The sequence below is a fragment of the Harpia harpyja genome, chromosome 14, assembly GCF_026419915.1.
Source record: "Harpia harpyja isolate bHarHar1 chromosome 14, bHarHar1 primary haplotype, whole genome shotgun sequence".
In the NCBI taxonomy this organism is placed as follows: Eukaryota; Metazoa; Chordata; class Aves; order Accipitriformes; family Accipitridae; genus Harpia; species Harpia harpyja.
In genome coordinates this window covers 6788464-6806672 of record NC_068953.1, presented here as the reverse complement: position 1 = coordinate 6806672, position 18209 = coordinate 6788464, and the positions used below count along the sequence as shown (strand labels likewise).

At 37.7% G+C, this 18209-nt stretch overlaps 1 protein-coding gene across 3 annotated transcripts in view; it reads right to left on the bottom strand.

Annotated features, from left to right (window-relative positions):
• The window catches only part of CA10 (carbonic anhydrase 10), a 213580-nt gene that overhangs the window by 42999 nt on the left and 152372 nt on the right, over window positions 1–18209 (bottom strand). For all 3 annotated transcript variants that reach the window (XM_052808292.1, XM_052808290.1, XM_052808291.1), the window contains one exon: window positions 3993–4178. In XM_052808292.1, the coding sequence (XP_052664252.1) occupies window positions 3993–4178 (186 nt within the window). The remainder of the gene's footprint in view (window positions 1–3992; window positions 4179–18209) is intronic.

Below are 18209 nucleotides of genomic sequence, written 5' to 3'. Positions count from 1 at the left end.
TGACTTGGTGGGCAGAGAAGAAGAAATCTATTTTTTTCGTGTGTTGTGGGCTGGTCTCTTGTTTGAAAGTCTCCAGCTATTGAGTTTGTTGCATAACCCCAAATAATTAAGCTCCTTGACTTTCTGCCTTTACATTGATAAGGCTACTACAACACGTAGCCATAAAGTGGCTGGAGGTCTCCTGCAGCATATTTTTCATTTTTCTGCTTAGGAAAAAAATTGGTATGGATTTTTATGACTTTGCCACATGGTAAAGTTAAAGGGTCCCTTTTTCAACGTGAACCTTTTGGAGGTTGTTACCTTTTTATTTTAACAAGGTAGACAGTGCCTGAACAACAGAACTCTGGTAAATTCTGCTGTATTTTGCACCGCTGCTGTCTGAAGGGAAGATGGTCTTTCTCATTAAATGATATGGACTCTGAAGCATTAAAAACTGTTTTGCCTAGAGACATTAGGCAGCAGGCACAAGTGATTGGTGTCTTAGTTGGGGTCTTTGCTTGAGCCAAGATTTTCTTTTAATCATTATAATTCGGTAGGATGCTTATGCAAAGAGTAGGGAATTAAACACACTCAAGTATGTATCAGAGGGACAAGTAAATGCTCGATTTATTTAGTTAAGCATTCCAAAGCCTGCCTTTCTTTCGATGTTAGCAGTGCCAAACATATTGATGATAATCTGATACACAGTTTTAAAGCCCTTACACTCAAACTATTTAAGCATTAGTTCAGTTATTCTGCCTACTGAAGTGATAATTAGGGGCTAAAAGGTAACCAGATTATTGTAGAGATCTCTCTTGACAGCCTTTAACACCTAGTTAAATGTTAAAGCCTGGAAATTACAAGCCTCTCAGTATCATTCAGACCACAGTATATTTTGAAGCAATTTGCTATTTCTAGATTGTTTTTCATGCCACGGTACCATTCCAGTGCTCTCCAGCTTGCTCTGAGTACCTGCCCACTTGCAGAACATCTTCACTGGGCAAAAAAAGTCCCCAAGAACAAACTTATTGCTTAGTATGGATGTTAGGTGGGATTTCCAGATGTGTAAAGAACATTGCAGCTGGTTCAAGAGATATTGGGGCTGTTTAAAAGCTTCTGTCTTCTCTGCACTTGGATTTAATTTAGGTCTGTTTGAGCCAATCTAATAGTTTGCCAGTGCTGTGAGGGAGACGTACTGCTCTCTCCCCTGACCTCTCCCCAGGTTCCCCTTCTCTCTCTGCAATGTGCTGACTTTAACAGGCATTGGAGACCTCAGTGAAAATGAGGGGACAGATATGGATGGGAGTGGAGGGAAGGAGAAGTAAAAATAATCTGATTGTGATCTACTGGCATGGATCACACTTCTTGGGTAACTTCATCCTTAGGAATTGTTTCCCCAGCAAAACAGAGGTTTTAGTAAAACCCATAGTGGGTTTGTCCAACACAAATAAGAACAGCAGTAACAAGGCAGTGTCATGGGAGTTAGCGTGCAATTAGCAGTCAAACAGTGTAATCCTGCAATGATTTTTCTCTGGTTGCCTACACCTGCTAAAGCCAAAGCCAGCAAATATTCATTGTTATTCTTACCTGCACTAGCTTAATCAAACTAATGCGCTTACGCAGTTACATTTCTTTGCCCCATCTCCTCAGACAGCATTATCCAGTGCAGAAGTGAATAGTGATTAGCAGCAAGTCTTAAAAGCATACGTTACATTTTAAAGACGTGTACTCTATCATAAAGTCAGCTAGCTTGTTTACAGTTTTCTTACTATAGTTGCTAGGAGCTGTAGACATTACATCTTCCAGTGCTGAGAGCTTATCAAAACTCACTTATATATATAGACAGCACTTGTATGGGTGGATGTATATTCTAAGAACACCGTCAGCTGCCGTCCTTCCCTGAAAATTTGCAGCCATGCTATTCAGCATGATTGATTTGAATCCATGCTTGTACTTTGAAAACAGTGCATGTTCTGTAAGTAAGACTTGACTGTGCAGATGCAGGTTCAAATTAGTAATTAATACTTGATCTTATTGGAACTTACCTGTCCAGCTGCCCAAACCAGCTATCTGAAAGTGTGAAAAACACATCCTCAAAGGACAGAATTCATCTCACTATCTGAAAAGGAGGCCTGTAGTCTAAGCTACTTGGCCTGTTGTTTGTCTCTGCTCTGTTGTCAAGGGAGATGCACCTCCACAGAGTGATTTGTCCTGTCCTAAGAGATGCATCTCTGGCTATCAGGAATGATCATCCTCTGAAGATGCTAATCTCTTTCTATTCGCTGCAGGAGGAATTCAGATATCTAGATGAATCCTGCATATACTGTGGATCCAGCTGTGCATGACTGACTGACTAACAGTGGTTTCCACTTTAGCTAGGTTTTCTGCTTTACTCAGAAAAACTTGAGGTCTCTGTTAGCAAATACCACATGTTAACAGTACTTCAAAACTCCTACGTGCAAAACCAGGAGAGCCTAGTTAAGCATTAAGTATTGCAAAACAGTGCTCTACATTTTTACCTTTTGTTATAGTCTATGACTGTTGAATTTATAACTTAAAAACTCTTTTAAAAATATCTGAAAAGATGCTGATACATCATATCAGGTGCAATGGTATGTTTCAACCAGATTTTTGCTTTCTTGTTCAGTCAACTTGTTTTTCTTTGAATATTGCTCTTCTATAAATCTCATTAGCGAAGCAAAGACCTTATTTACTACAGCATACTTAACTTTCAGCTCTTAAAAGAGTAATACATTATATGTTCCCTTATCACAGAATTTAACGAAGGCAACCAGAAGTCAGTTGTGCAAGACATGAATAATTTCATGAACAAGCTGCCACTGGCTATATTATACATCAATGTAGCTTATAAAACAAAGCAAATGATTACCATCAATTATAATACCATCATTTGACAACTCTGCAATTAATTTCCTACTCTTAAATAACGGCTGTTGCACAGTGCCAAAGAAAATGCCATGCATTAACTGACTCATCACCAGAGTCTGTGATAGATAGTACAGATGGTAATTTGATTATTCACATCCAAGAAAATAAGTGCTTTATTATGAAAACCTATTCAATTTGGTCTTCTGAAAGAATGGTAACAGGGATACCTAGAGTCTCTTTAAAAAGAATCCCTACAGTAATATACAGTTATTCTGAAGCATTTTTTTATTTGTTAAGATTTGTGGGGTAGAGTTGCGTGCTAGATAGTTCACAGACATGGCACAAGCTGAAGAAGGTTGGGGTACTACAAAACCCATGCATCTCTTCTATGTAAAAATGCTCCTACATAAGAATAATGGAAAGATTCTGCTTTGTCTACCAGAAAGTCTGCAAACTTTACTATATGTTTTGAAAAAGTACTCCATATACAAGACTAAAATATTTATCCAGCAAGATTAATGGGCCATCTGCAATAGCTATCAGGATCATTAAATTATAGTCTTTCCTGGGACAATTACAGACATGTATTTAAAATACAAAGCAAGTACCAATTCTGCCAGGGTTTACTTGTGGAGTTAACTTTATTTCCTGAGCAGACCAACAGACTTCTGCGGAACCATCTCTAAAATTCAGTATCATCTTACTTTTACATGAATCAAAGGCAGAATGGTACTCAATGTAAAGTGTTACACACCAGCGAGTAGCAAAAGTAGCACTTTTATAAGAACTTGAAGCACTTTGAGTATTACCTTGTGGTTAATCTTGTATTTGCACTTAACTGGGATATAAAGGACGCATCAAAAGATACTTGATTACTTTGGAAGTAGTGCATATGAGAATATAGCGTGTCTATGCATACAATAAGTAAAACAGTTTCATTTTTAGACCTGAGTCATGCAATCAGCAGTGCATGGGCAAAAAAAAGAAGTAATTCCCCGATTTTCAGAATGGATAAAGGGAAACAATTTTTATGAGTACAAATTAGTTTGCAAATACATTCAGGCAAAAATGGAAAGTGAGTAATTCACACTAGTTCATTTGTAAGTCCAAATACATTGACATACCTCCCCAGAGAAAGCCTGTCCATTGAGTAGGTGCTCTGATCCCTGGCTGTCTTCACTTCCAAAGTGTAACCGGATTTCCTCTAAGCGGTGACTATATGTCATCGGTCCTCCAGAGATGTTGACCAAATGCTCTTTGTCTAATCGTAGAGATACATGTCTCCCTGTGTTATACATCGTCCCACTGACCTAAACAAAATGGGGGGGAAAGAAAGTATTTTTTGAAAATAACTTGTAAATCCTAGAAACTGGTTATACGTACTTCAAGATTTTGCTATTTACACACCTTCATTTAAATGTAGCAATACATCTTATTGTTGTGAGATGAAATACACAACCTGAGGTTATACTTCAACTTCTGCTTTGAATCTTATACTGTATAGTCAAATATTTTTCTAAATCCATATGTACATATTTTAGCCAGGGACACATGGTTAACACAGTGAATAGGATTATTACACTTCTAAATAAGTAGGCTTTTAGAATATTTTTTTATGCAAGGTCTGAATAATGGCTTCATTACAGAAGTTCTGCACTGAAAATGGGAACATTTCAGCTGACATAAATTATTTAAGTACACTTGAACAAATCTGAAATTTAACTCATTTTTTCCTTCTTTTAATATTTATAACAAAGTTATCCAAAAGTAAAGGTGCTGCAAAAAGCAGAGATATAATTATTTATAAATTGGGAGCCCTACTCCTACTGGAGCTGCAGGTGAAAACTTTCATTGTCCTCCTCTGCAAGTCTCTCTGTTTTGTTATGAATATTTTATGTTTATAATTGCCAGATATTTTAGCCATAGCGGTACAGAATTAATTACAATTTGATCATATATCTCTAGTTCCTCCTACACCTTATTAGCTGTAATGCTCTTCAAGATTCATCCTTATTTTTAAAAAGACTGAATGTTGTGCTTCATTTGCAAACTGATTTACAGCTGCTGTAATGAAAAAGAAAATTATTGTGGAAATTTTCACAGAATCATACAACGGGTTGGGTTGGAAGGGACCTTAAAGACCAGCTAGTTCCAACCCCCCTGCCATGGGCAGGGACACCTTCCACTAGACCAGGCTGCCCAAAGCCCCATCCAACCTGGCCTCCAACATTTCCAGGGACGGGGCATCCACAACCTCTCTGGGCTACCTGTTCCAGTGCCTCACCACCCTCATCGTAAAGAACTTCTTCCTTCCATCTAATCTAAATCTACCCTCTTTCAGTTTAAAACCATTACCCCTCATCCTATCACTACACCCCCTGTTAAAAAGTTCCTCCCCATCTTTCCTGTAGTCCCCCTTTAAGTACTGGAAGGCTGCTATAAGGTCTCCCCGGAGCCTTCTCTTCTCCAGGCTAAACAACCTCAACTCTCTCAGCCTGTCCTCGTAGGGGAGGTGCTCCAGCCCTCTGATCATCTCCGTGGCCCTCCTCTGGACTCGCTCCAACAGGTCCGTGTCCTTCTTATGTTGGGAGCCCCAGAGCTGAACGCAGCACTCCAGGTGGGGTCTCACCAGGGTGGAGTAGAGGGCGAGAATCACCTCTCCTGACCTGCTGGTCACGCTGCTTTTGATGCAGCCCAGGATACGGTCGGCTTTCTGGGCTGCAAACACACATTGCTGGGTCACGTTGAGCTTCTCATCAACCGACACCCCCAAGTCCTTCTCCTCAGGGCTGCTCTCAATCCATTGTCCGCCCAGCCTGTATTTGTGCTTGGGATTGCCCCGACCCATGTGTAGAACCTTGCACTTGGCCTTGTTGAACTTCATGAGGTTTGCCCAGGCACACCTCTCAAGCCTGTCAAGGTCCCTCTGGATGGCATCCCTTCCCTCCAGCGTGTCAACAGCACCACGCAGCTTGGTGTCGTTGGCAAACTTGCTGAGGGTGCACTCAATCCCACCATCCACGTCACTGACAAAGATGTTAAAAAGCACTGGTCCCAGTACTGACCCCTGAAGAACACCACTTGCCACTGGTCTCCATTTGGACATTGAACTGTTGACTGCAACTCTTTGAGTGCGACCATCCAGCCAATTCCTTATCTGCTGAGTGGTCCATCCATCAAATCCATGTCTCTCCAATTTAGAGACAAGGATGTCGTGTAGGACAGTGTCATGTCATTCTGTCATAATTTCCTCTGTCATAATTTCCACTGTCACAGGAAAAGTTCCTATAGCAAGAGGTTCCTTAATTTATGCCATTAGAAAGTGAAATATGCCAGTTTGAGTTAAAGTAGAATTGTGATTTATTTAAAAACATTCTGCATGGATACAAATGGTACACTTGAATAACATTCATTTACTTTAAGATGAGGAAGTGTAGCAATAATATGCTTTGTTGCACTTCAATTTAAAATTAAAGACATGACTATTATGTATTATATCCTATAACTACATCAGTACTATAGTAATTAACATTGCTGCAGTGTCATTTTATCTGTAATACTAATTACTGAGTTTAAATGACCTGTTTTCTTGCACAGTATGTTGTAAAAAGTTACACTGAACAGACTGTGCAATAGAACTAAATGGATGAGATTAAACAGCTTTTGGTTGTTGTGGCTTTTTAAACTTTGATACAGATGTTCTATTCTTTGTGTTTATTCCAATTCAAATAAGCAGTAATAATTTTCTTATGAAAAGTAATAAATACAAATGTTCCTATTCTTTGCAAATAAAACACAATGATCTTATTTATAAATGTTCCTTAGTTTTTCTGCTTGACTTTGCATGCATAATAATTAAATACCAAGTTTAGTTTAATAGGTGGAAGAAGGTCAGTTTATTGAATTCGGTTTCAGTACACTGCATATGAATGACATAAAATTGCTGATCATAAGTAACAAATGTAGTTTAAAAACAAATAGGGGAACATGGTTTAAAGCCTCTTACATTTGGAAACTCGCTTCACTGAACGCTCAGTTAAATTTAGCAACTATGCAAAATATTCAGAATGCATTTTCTTACTTAAATTGGTACAAATCTCAAATTAGGTTACCACTATTTTCTTTCTCAAGGTAAAAGTGACCCAAATAACCCCTAATATGAATCAAATAACTCTGTAGAGCAGAAAGGGGAAATGATAGAGGCAAATTCATGAACAAGAGTAACATATGTCTTTCTCATTTCTCTCTTCATAAAAATGCAGTGCTTGTAGAGATGGTATTGACTGTTTTAAAACAGAATTTCCCTACATAACTGCAGATGAAGAATACCAGTAATGCAGTGAAGTATCTGACATGCCTCATTTCTGACCTGCAGGGAGGGATGAACACTTGAAGTGAGACTATAAAATCTGCTGCATGGGCACACAGACTTGTCACCAGGAAGGACAAAATCCAGCATCTTCAGTATAAAAAATGCAAGGTCTTGCCCTTTTATCTGCCTTCTTAGGTTTAAGTGAAGCACTAGTTTTCTTGTATGTGCCCAAGGGAAGAGTAGCTGCATATACCAGTCTAGATTCAGGACCACAGTGCACATTCAGGACATGCTCATGCCCATTTCTTTTCTTGAGAGTGTCAACATATACTGCCATTACTAGCAACTTCTAATGGGCACTTCTTTCATGGGCATTTGCTTACTACAAGAAGAATAGGAGTGTCTTATATTTGCCATCTACTCAGATTATATCTGAATGAAAGATTGAAATATTTAGGAACCCTTTTTTTTTTTTTTTTTTTTTTTTTCCTGCTGGAGACTTTCCGACTTGACAAGATTGTATAGTAGGCTGTGCTTGATTATGGGAAGTACCACTGTAACGCTATGTGAAATTCTTTATTGTGGTTCAGGATATTGTCTCGTTTATGTACAAACCTAGTATCTTATCACCTTTAAAAGTGTACATTTCAAGTATAACCATTTACAGTTGTTAGGACATAGTATCACATAAGTGCCATCACATTCTGTTTGCAAGCTCAAAGTCCACAAATGTATTGTACTCAGTAGGAAAGTGTCATGCAAAAAACAATGCAATAAAAAAAAGAAGTTTGTCTTCCATTGTTTTTGGCAGAAAACAATGCATTGTCTTTTCACTATGTGCAGTTTTAACTGCTACTGGAGAAAAAGGAGGTTCTGATCTTGTTCACTATGTGAACCTACAGATAAAAGAAGGATTTTCCATATTTTATGGTACTGAGCCTTTAAAAGTGATGGTGCGCTCTCATTTTAGAACATCAAACTGAGCTGGTTTTGTGGAAAGCAAAGTTGCATGTGGTCTTGTAAAAGGTCGCAGGCAGAGAAGTTAACGAGGAGGTATTTTCTGTATTTTGTACATTCTACAAGATAAACAGTATGAAGATGGGGCGCCTTATGGGAAAGACGTTGACTCTGCCTGGTACAGTCAGCAATATCTGCTACTGCAGAAAGCACGGTATTTTATGTTTTATACCACTCTGTGGATTGGATAAAATGTTATAGGGTAGTTTAAAAGGATAATATAAAAGACCTCTTAAGATTTATATAACTACTTCCTTAATGTGTCAGACTAATCTTTGGTGCTAAGTCCTTCATAGTGACGGCCTTTGTGTTGCTTCTTGCTCTGCTATTAAGTAACGCTTTTGTTCTGTGTTTCTGTTTGACTTGAAAGGTATGTAAAGACGAAAACACAGCAGACAAGGAAAAAAAGAGCACTAAATCATGCCCTCCTGTTTTTCAGAAGGATCAATATTCCCATTTATCTTATGCACTAGAAATGAGACTGAGGTAAAGAAAACATATATTTAAAACATCAGTAAAACCCTGTCTGAGAAGACAATGAACTCTAACATTGTCAAAGTTAATGATCATACCACATTCTTAGTTGACCCTATTTTCCTCATACATTAAAAAATATTTCCAAACAGGTAATTTTACCTGTGACAAAACCCCCAGGTAGAACAGAGCATGTTGATGGGCTTTAACCTTAATTGTGGAATAGTTCAACTTTGGTAGACTTTAATTAAATTATTAACATATTCCTGATGTAGTTATTTTCTATTTAATCTCATTACTTTTAATTCTTGCTTCACAGAGCTTTGTGCACATAATTCCCCAGCAGCATTATTCTCTCTATCTTCATGCAAGACAGCCACACAGGCACAGGCTGCTAATATATTCTATACTACATTTCTAAGTAAGATCTGAATACTCATGTGGTATCTGTGTATCACTTGCTGGTCCTGTGATCACAAAAAAGTCCCAATTCTGCCCTTTGAAAGGTGGAACACAAGCAAAGTCAATAAAAATGCATACCTAATAAACACAAACTCTTTGATGCATGTTTATCTTGAAACTCTACAGGCCTTTATGACCATTAGGGAAAAAAAAAACAAAAAACAATCCCCAAACATTTTTTTCTAATGATGTTTTTTAACCCTGCATTTGTGGAAGCATTTTTTGTTGTGTCCTAGCTAACTGTATATCATGTTCCCCTCGTCTTTTCTTCCACAACTAGTCCTGAACTAAATACTTTTCAGAACTTCCTTTGCGGCCTACATCTTTACATTACAGTCTGTGTTAAAATAGCCTTCAAAAACCCTGAGCAGGAGAAGTGACAGAAAAAGAAGCCTGTTTTAGGGCGAAGCCATGCTAGAAATGTAAGCAGGGAATGCAAGAGGAAAGAAGGAGCCGAGACAGATTCTTTGCCTTTCAATCCCATGCTACGTTAGCAGTTCACCGTCACCATTCTTCAAGCGGTAGCGCAGGCTCTCTGCTTCCTAGGGGCCTTTACAAAATAGCAAAATAGTGCATTTTGGATTTATTCACGTAAGAGTGGTCTGAAGATTAGTTCCAAGAACATTTTTAAACTTGTATCAGTACCTGCCAGTGGAGCAGCACTGAACATAAGGAAGCAAGAAAATCAATTGTGTATGGCTGCCTGCTGTGGTGTCCTTGGATCTTATCTGCAATATTAGATGTTCCTTTCTTTAGGATGAAAATAGATACAGTCCAAAGAAGGCCTAGTACTGTGTAAGGAAGCAAATCACCAAGGATTGAAGAGCGTTTTGAAGGTGTCGTAGTGCCCCCGTTTCATGTCCTGCAATAACCAAGTTTCGATCATCTGCCACCTGGCTTCCGTATTTTCCTTCTGGAGTCCTATATTCCAGCAGAACAGGAAAGCAGTTCTGCAGGCTCAGGGAGTGGTGGGCTTTCCTACTCCGTTAGCAGCACCTGAACTAATGCCACATGTTTTGTCATTACCTTTGGTTTCTGCCATTCAGTATCAATGTAGCAATAGCAGCAGGCGGCCTAGTGAGCGCAGCACAGATCCTAAGGAACCTGTAATGAGCCGCTGGGTTTCTGCTCCACTCCTCTCCCCAGTAGCTTCATGGAGGGACAAGTGCTCCATGAAAACAATAAAACATTAACACTAATATTAAATTGTTCCTAGCATCTGCCATCTATGGGTCTTAAAGTTCTTAAAAAATACAAAAATATATCTGCGATTGTTTTTTGTCTCACCAGGGTAAGTCAACATTAATGCTAGGTTGTTTTATTTTCTTCCTGACACTTAGACAGGATTGTCCTATGCAAAATTTCACTCTGTAGCTCAGGTCACCTGAACCTGAGCTTCTAAGTGCAGTGATAAACTGAATCATGTTTTTCTGAGTCCCTCAAGCAAGTTCCTTTCATTTCATGTTTTTTTGGTTGTTGTTCATAGTAACTTGGCCAGACCATATTCTGTGATATAAAGTACTGTCCTCATTGATTTAAATTGATTGTACTGTAGTAAGTACCTTATATCTCTCTTGTGCAAAGCATAGACTGCTTCAGGGTTTGAAAACAGAGTTTATCTAGACTTCAGGGCAAGTCTGTGATTTGAAATCTGACTTTAGGGACAGTGACGAAGCATTGCGCCAAACTAGAATTTCAAATGTAACCTACGAAGGCACACTGCTTAGCTCTGCAGCAGAATTACATTCCTTTATTTCAAAGCAGTGGCTATATAAGAACATTTATTTTCTTAATATTGTGCTTATGGCATCCAGTTAGCTTTAGAAGTAGTTTTATGCTGCTGTCTTGATTTTCTAGCTGTTGTTAGAGGGGACGCAAGCTGGAAAATAAAATTATTTTACAGAGTTATTTTTCCAACTTACTTAATGGTTGTTTAAAAAGGATATTCTCGTTTTTTAAGGTCTTCTTTTAAAGAGAAGATTGATATAATCAACTAGGAGCAATTGTTCTATAGATTTTCCAGACTTCTGAGCGCTCTATCCTTGTCCTGAAGTATTCTCTGTATGTGTACATATGTAGACACATGCACACACATAAGAATTTTTAAATTTTTTTCTAAACAATTGTTTTCTACAGAGAATTCAGTTTTATTTAAGTGCTTGTGATGAATATTTGTACATGTGAATAGTTATTTTCCACAATTTTTTTTCCCTGCCTTCATTTTTACAGTTAATCATTGTATGCAACAGTATGTAAAGAAATTGCGGAAACGCTGGTAGTACAGCATCATTTTCAAAACCATGTTTGCAATAAACGGCATGCTTCTTGACCTTGTAAATCATGGTCTTCTATAGAGTTGCCTATAAACGTCTCGGGGCCTTAGATATAGATACATATTTAAAGTATTTCATGCTTTATTTTTGAAGGTAATTTTAAGGCAAATTCCATCTATGTTTCCTGCAAGCTTTCCTTGCTGCCAGCAGAGAGCACTGTTGAGCCATCCCATATAGCCTTCACCTCTATACCACAGGGAATTCCACAGCCAGGAAGAAAATTAAAACTAATCTTTTTTGTGTGACACGACTGTAATCTGTGGCTTTACTTTCAGAAGTGGTGGTTTCAGCTGTGGGGACGCAATTGTGGGGTCTGTTGCTGATGCAGGTTTCTAGTCTACAACCGAGTGTTTGGGGGATGCAGGCTCAGCAGGTTGCTTGAAGGCCATCAGATAAGCAAAATATCCAGAGTGCCTTTTCTGGCAAGAATCCAATAGATCTTACGTTGTGTTGATTAAAAAAAAAAAAAAAGTGGAGGGGAGGGAAATAAAGATAAGGAAATAACAGAGTTTTGATACAGTGCCACTTACTGCGAGGGAGCTGCAATATAATTGCTGAGCTTTGAAGAACATCATCATCAATATTTGATTAAAAAAGGCCCGTGTGAAAAATGTAAAATGTAAGAGAGAAGTGTAAAGATTAAAATAATCTTTTCATCTTCTTAGTTGAAAAGTTTTAAAAAGGAAATGATGTTAATGAGTCCAATTAACCCATTTACCTGCCTAATGTAATGTGTCATGTATCAGCATATGGCATGATACACTTTTTTTTTTTGCTTTTTGAAGCACCATTTTCAGTAAGAATCTTTCCCATTCACTACTCTGCAGTTTTGCCTGTTTACTTCCCTTAAGTGACTGATCTGTAAAAAACTTGGAGCAAACCTCATAAATTAAATATTCAGGCTTACTGGCTAATGAGCACAATATGTCAATTTTCAGTGATCAAAATAATGTGCTTCAATAATGTATACGCCATTCTGTAACAAAAATATAATTTTAATAGAGGACCCGCAGGGTCATGGTTAGTCTGAGATAATTATATGCCACAGGATGTGAACGAATGAAACTGCTCCTAGGACATTGGTAATACCCCACAGAGTCTATATGCCACATGCTGCCTTTTAGGGATAATAAACTGCTTTATTGTATTTCCACTACTCCATTAATGCAATGATTTTTGCGTGTTAGTGACTATGAAGCCTAAAGCAGATGCAGCCAAATTTATGGTGTCTAGCATTAGTAATTGCTGTGTATATTGATACTAGCTTTACAGTGAAATTGTGCTCTCCTTAATCTAAAATATTCCAACTACATTTAAACCATATGTAGCAGGTGAATTTCATCCCGGAGCTTTCACTGGGTTTTTTAAATTAAAATTGAATTATTGAAATAGACAAGCAGAAAAACTGGCTTCTGTGACTGGAAAAGGGATCTCCTTCCACCAATGCTGGCTGAAGGCTTGACGGATGGACCAGTAAGGATTTTAAGTGGGGGATATAGCTTGATGCTGAGAGCTTCCTGCATGGAGGGATCCATTACATGCTGTTTGGGGTGAAAAAAGAAATAATGAAGTAAGTTTTGCTGTAGGAAAGCAGACTGGATCTCGATGTTCACCATCTTCTGCTGTGTAGTATCTTGAAACCTGCAGCTTGAATATTTGCAGGCAAACTGAAGTGTGGAAGAGGAATGTGTGAAAACAAGTTGCGTTGCAATGTGACCATAAGAGACTTTACATACAGCATGCAGTTACCTAGCAGATAAGGCAACAGTAATCACAGGTATCGTCAGCCAGGTAAAATGGTGAAGGTATTATGTCAAGTTCCAAGTTCTTTGTGATCGTTTGTAGAATGGGGCACAGATTCCATGCTAAGACCACTGTCAGTTTTTTTTAAGTAAATACTATTAGTGCTTCAACAGCAGACACGGATGTGTCTTCACTCTTGTAGATTCTGGAGTGACTTTGGTTTATTAGCAGAGAACTTGCGTTTGTTGTGAAGCGTCGTGTGCTTGTGTCATGCTCTAGTGTTTAAAAAGGATGTTTCCGCACATTCTAAGCTAGACTTACACTGTACGATTGCAGAACTAGACTCAGCAATTCACAGTCCTGGGTGTCTATAGCTACCTTTTTACTACTGATGACAAGTCTCATCCTGTGCTGTGACACAGTTACAAGCATTATATGAAAGAGGGAAAAATTACATTTGCGTGCTCCTTTTAGTTTAGAATTAGGCTAAGTCAATAAGTAATTGAGAGAATAACTGGGGCTTGGAGAACTCATTACTCTAATTTAGTCTAGCTTCCTGTAACAAGGTTTTATTTTGAAGAATCTGCATTAAAAACTGTGTTAAGGATAATTTTTGTCTCTGATAAAGGGATGTCAAAAGAGCTGCCTTTTTAAAATCTGAAGGCTTACATAAATTTTCAAAAGGTTGTAAATGGTACAGAAGCCTACAAACTTGTGAGAAATCCAGATAAATGAAAAATTACTCCTTCCATTTTTTATGTGGGTTTAAAATGTGAAATTGAATATGTTAAAATCCTGAGGGTCTAATTGAGCTCTTTTTTAGTGAGTGATGTTGAGATGCACTGACCTTTGGTAGCTGCCTGCATTTCAGAGCTCTTCTTTCAGAGAGCTCTTTGGTTAAAAAGCTGGAGGTTTTCCAATGGAATCCAGATCAGATGGAAACTTATAGGACATATATTGAAATTAGTGTGTTTCACGTTCCTTATGTTTTCCATATAGCAAGATATTTAGACATTAGATGCTTAATTTCTCATTTGATCAACTGCATATTAATAAATGTATTCAGACCTTCTAATATCTTTATTTTGCTTGTACATTTTCTTCAGTATGTTCATTCCTAACACAACTTTTAGAAGAAATTTCCCTACTGAACAGATGTGATATTGCTAGTTGATTGATTTAAATTCTTTTTTAAATTGTTGGTGTATCTTCTACTTTACTATTTGTATGTAGCATTAGAAAAAAGGCTGTGCTAAATTAATCTGGGAAGTATCTTTCAAGCTACATGGTAAAATAACACTGTAGTGTTGTGTAGATTATTAATACGCTCACCACTTTACCTACATCTATATACCTTTATATGTATATATGCTCATCTATATATGTATATCTCTCTATATATACATATACAGAAATAAAATCTTTTCTTTTTTACTAACTTCTGTGAAGAGAAAGAGGAAGAAAAATGTCTGTTCTCACACACAGGCCTAGATTAATAAATCGACAAAACCTTCTTGCCATTGTGCATCCAGAGCATTAGATTGCTGTCTGAATGACTGAGAAGCATACAGCTTTCTGAGCAGGGTAAAGGATGTGTATTCAAAGTTCATCTGTTTTACACCACAATCAAAACATACCATTATTAAGGTTAATGATACAATTTTACAAGAGCCAGAAACCCCTGTTTGTTGCAGTTCTTTATTTCTCTAATTCTTTTGCTGCCAGGAAGATCTAAATTTCTGCATCTGTTAAGTTTTCATAAACCCTCTAAAATAATGAAGTGACTGGTGCTGCTTTTTGAAATCCTCTGACCACTCTAGCCATGAAATTCCAAGAAGGTGCAATGTACTGAACCCCGCTTAGGGGAAATTGCAGTGTCTGGGTTGTGGTGTAGCCAGAGAAGTATGGTAATGCTTTACTGAAATTATAAGTCAGTGGAAATGAAAAGAAGAATCTATAAAGCTCAGCTTTTTAGCCATGAAAGGGACAAAAGTTTTATCAGCTTTTTTAGCAGAACTGTAACAAGTTTTTGAAAGCAGTATATTTCACAGTATCAAGCTGCTTCCAAAATCACTGCCAAGGAAAAAAATGCACAGTTATTGCAAAATAATTTCCTGAGCCCTGTATCTCTGGAGGTAAACTAGTATTTAGATAACTTGAAATTTGACCTCAATAAAATTCATTATGTGTCAAGGCAAATCCTTTGTGGCATGCAAAAATCATGAGCTATTCTGCCTAGTAGCGTATTTCACCAAAGTTTTTTTTTGGGCAGCAGAAGAGAGCTGTTTTCTCCTGGCCTGCTTTTTCTAGTTCTTTAAAGAAGGTGAATAAATTAGCCTTTCCTGTTACAAATATTACTGTTCCTGTTTAACAGAGGACTGTTTTACTTTTCTCATTTTATCTGCCTCAAAAGCATTTGTGTACCTTTTTATGTTGAGAAAACAGTGGAACTGCAGTAGAGGTAGAAATAAAAGAAAAACAAACAAATCCTATCCTGAACTTATCTTTGCTTTTCCTGGCATTTCACTCTGTTCGAAAACTCATTCTTTTTTCCTGACAATGCACTTTAAAAAAACCCACAAACCCCCATATTTTTTGAAATAGAGCTCCCTAAAGAATTATCAATTCTAGCTTAACTAGAAGAATCTTCTCTGTGTTCCAATATGCCTCCAAATCAAATGTGTCTGAGAGTCAATGTGCAAGTTGGATGGAAGGCTGGGAAATTTGGGCTACAGTGTGAACTTGAGCCCCAGGCTAAATGACAGCACAGAGGCAGACTTCGCCTCCGCTGGTGTTTCCAGACTGGGTGTTACGTGTATACATCGTCAGTCCAGTGGATGTACATGCAAAACCCTTTCAATCAGAAAGCTTCCTAAGACTTCACTTAGGAGCGCTCTTCTGCTAAAACTTGGTCAAGAGATTTTGTGTTTATTCTGGTGAGTTTTTTTGTTGGTTGGTTGGTTAGTTTTTTTCCCGATTCCACATTACCTGCTGTGTTTATAGATTGCATGGCTATGGGGGAAGAGCTGTTTCTTTGTTCTGTATTCTAATCTTCTGTACAGCGCAATGTATACTGGAGTTGTGTAAATTAGTATTTTTACAAGTAATCAAAATGACACAAAGCTCTGAATACCAAGAAACAGTTTTTTTCCTCTTACATCATTCCCAAGCATGTTTTATTCCATGCAGAGTGAAAGACACTTTTCCGCTAGCTCAAAGGATAAAGAAATGGTGAGAAACTATTCTGAAAAAGGCTATTGTGGGGAAAAAAAAAAAAATTATATCATGCCAATTTACCGTCAGTTCCCCTCTGTTTTTCTTGGTCACTGCGCTTACCAAAATACAGATTTATCTGGCTTTGCAGAGGTGTCCATAAGGAAAAGAGAAAGGGGTTATGGGATAAAGTTAGCTAGGAATCAGCATGTGGCTAAATGTTTTTCCAATAGCGTTACAATTTAGACTAGACAGGATCTTAGCTTTCCAGACACAAAAGACAAGTTCATTTTTAAGAAGTGTTTTATTGTATATAGTCTAAAGAGTTTCAAGAATGTTTAATCTGTTGAAACAATAATGATGACAAGTTCATCTTTATTATCTTCCCAGGAAGAATCTTTTAAAATAGTTGTTCACATTCAGTTAAGGATCAGCATCCCCATTTATTAGCAATTGCTCTTCCTCCTATTTTTTGTATCTTTTTCCTTCTCTGTAGCATGTAAACTGGAGGCTGAATGCTCCCAAATGCTTGTGAAGAGGTATCTTTCCCAACTCAGTGTTTGCCTACGGACTTGTGCGTTCACATTCCTATTTGTGATGAATTATAGCTGAGAAGTTGAAAGGTATTGAGCATCTTATTTACAGCATAAAGACAGCCTTCCTCTCTTTATCCTAGATGAAGATGAGTTTTAGAGTTCATTCTCACACTCAGATTTGTTGTTCTTGCCTGCAGCAGAGGAAAATACTTTAAATGTGCTTATGTTCTTACTAACTAGATAGGACTTAGGCAGAAATTGAACTGGAGCTTTCAAAAATTAACTCTTGCAGATCAGAATAAGTATTTCTTACAAGACGTTAATGAAAATTTCAGCACACTTGGTACTGTTAACAATTTTAAATGCACAGATTCTGAATAATGGGTCTGCCCCTGAGCTACTGAAATCTGTGAGCAGTACCAGTTTTTAATATGTAATTGGTGACTGATACAGTCTAAAGTAAAGATAGGAAATGCTTCCAGGCCTTCACTTACAGAAATATATCCACTCCCTGATGTAATTGAAAGATTTGTAAGTCTATTGTGGCTTATGTCTTATTATTTTCATACTAACTATTTCTAGAGTCTAGATGATGCCTAATAAACAAGTCCTTTAATCATCTTTAAAATGACAAAACTGTTGATAAATTAAATTTTCTCCAACAAGATATTGCTATATTGATTTTAGTACTCCATTTTTAATAAGCAGAGACTGTTCAGAATTGCTTGCTATGACAGTCTTGAAAGTAGGGCATCAACTGACTTGGCAAATGGCTGAATTTATAAGGGAAGTTTTTGCTAGAACTCTAATCCATTATCCTTCTATTGTTGCCGTTCATTTGCAATAAGGACACTGGGCCAAATCTGCTGCATATAAAAAACAGACAGGCATGGCTACCTAAAAGTTATTGTGGTAGATTTCCTCTTTTCAGAGGTGATTTCTGTCACCATATTTCATTATGTTTACAGCCTTAATGACAACTTCCATCCCTAAGTACGGGCATGTCACTGATCACAGGGCTGTTTTACGGGAGCTTTGGTTAGCATGAGCAGTGAATGTGCAGGAGTTTCTAGAGGTAACATAAGACAGCAAGGATGGAGAAAGGCAAAGCTTTCTTTCATAATTCGGAGATGACCCACCATAGTAAGGGAAGAAGGATGCTATTTTTCCTAATTTCAAGGAGTTTCCAACAACTGATTTCTTCATGTACAGAAGAACAACTTCAGCACCTTCATCATTTAACAGGCAGAC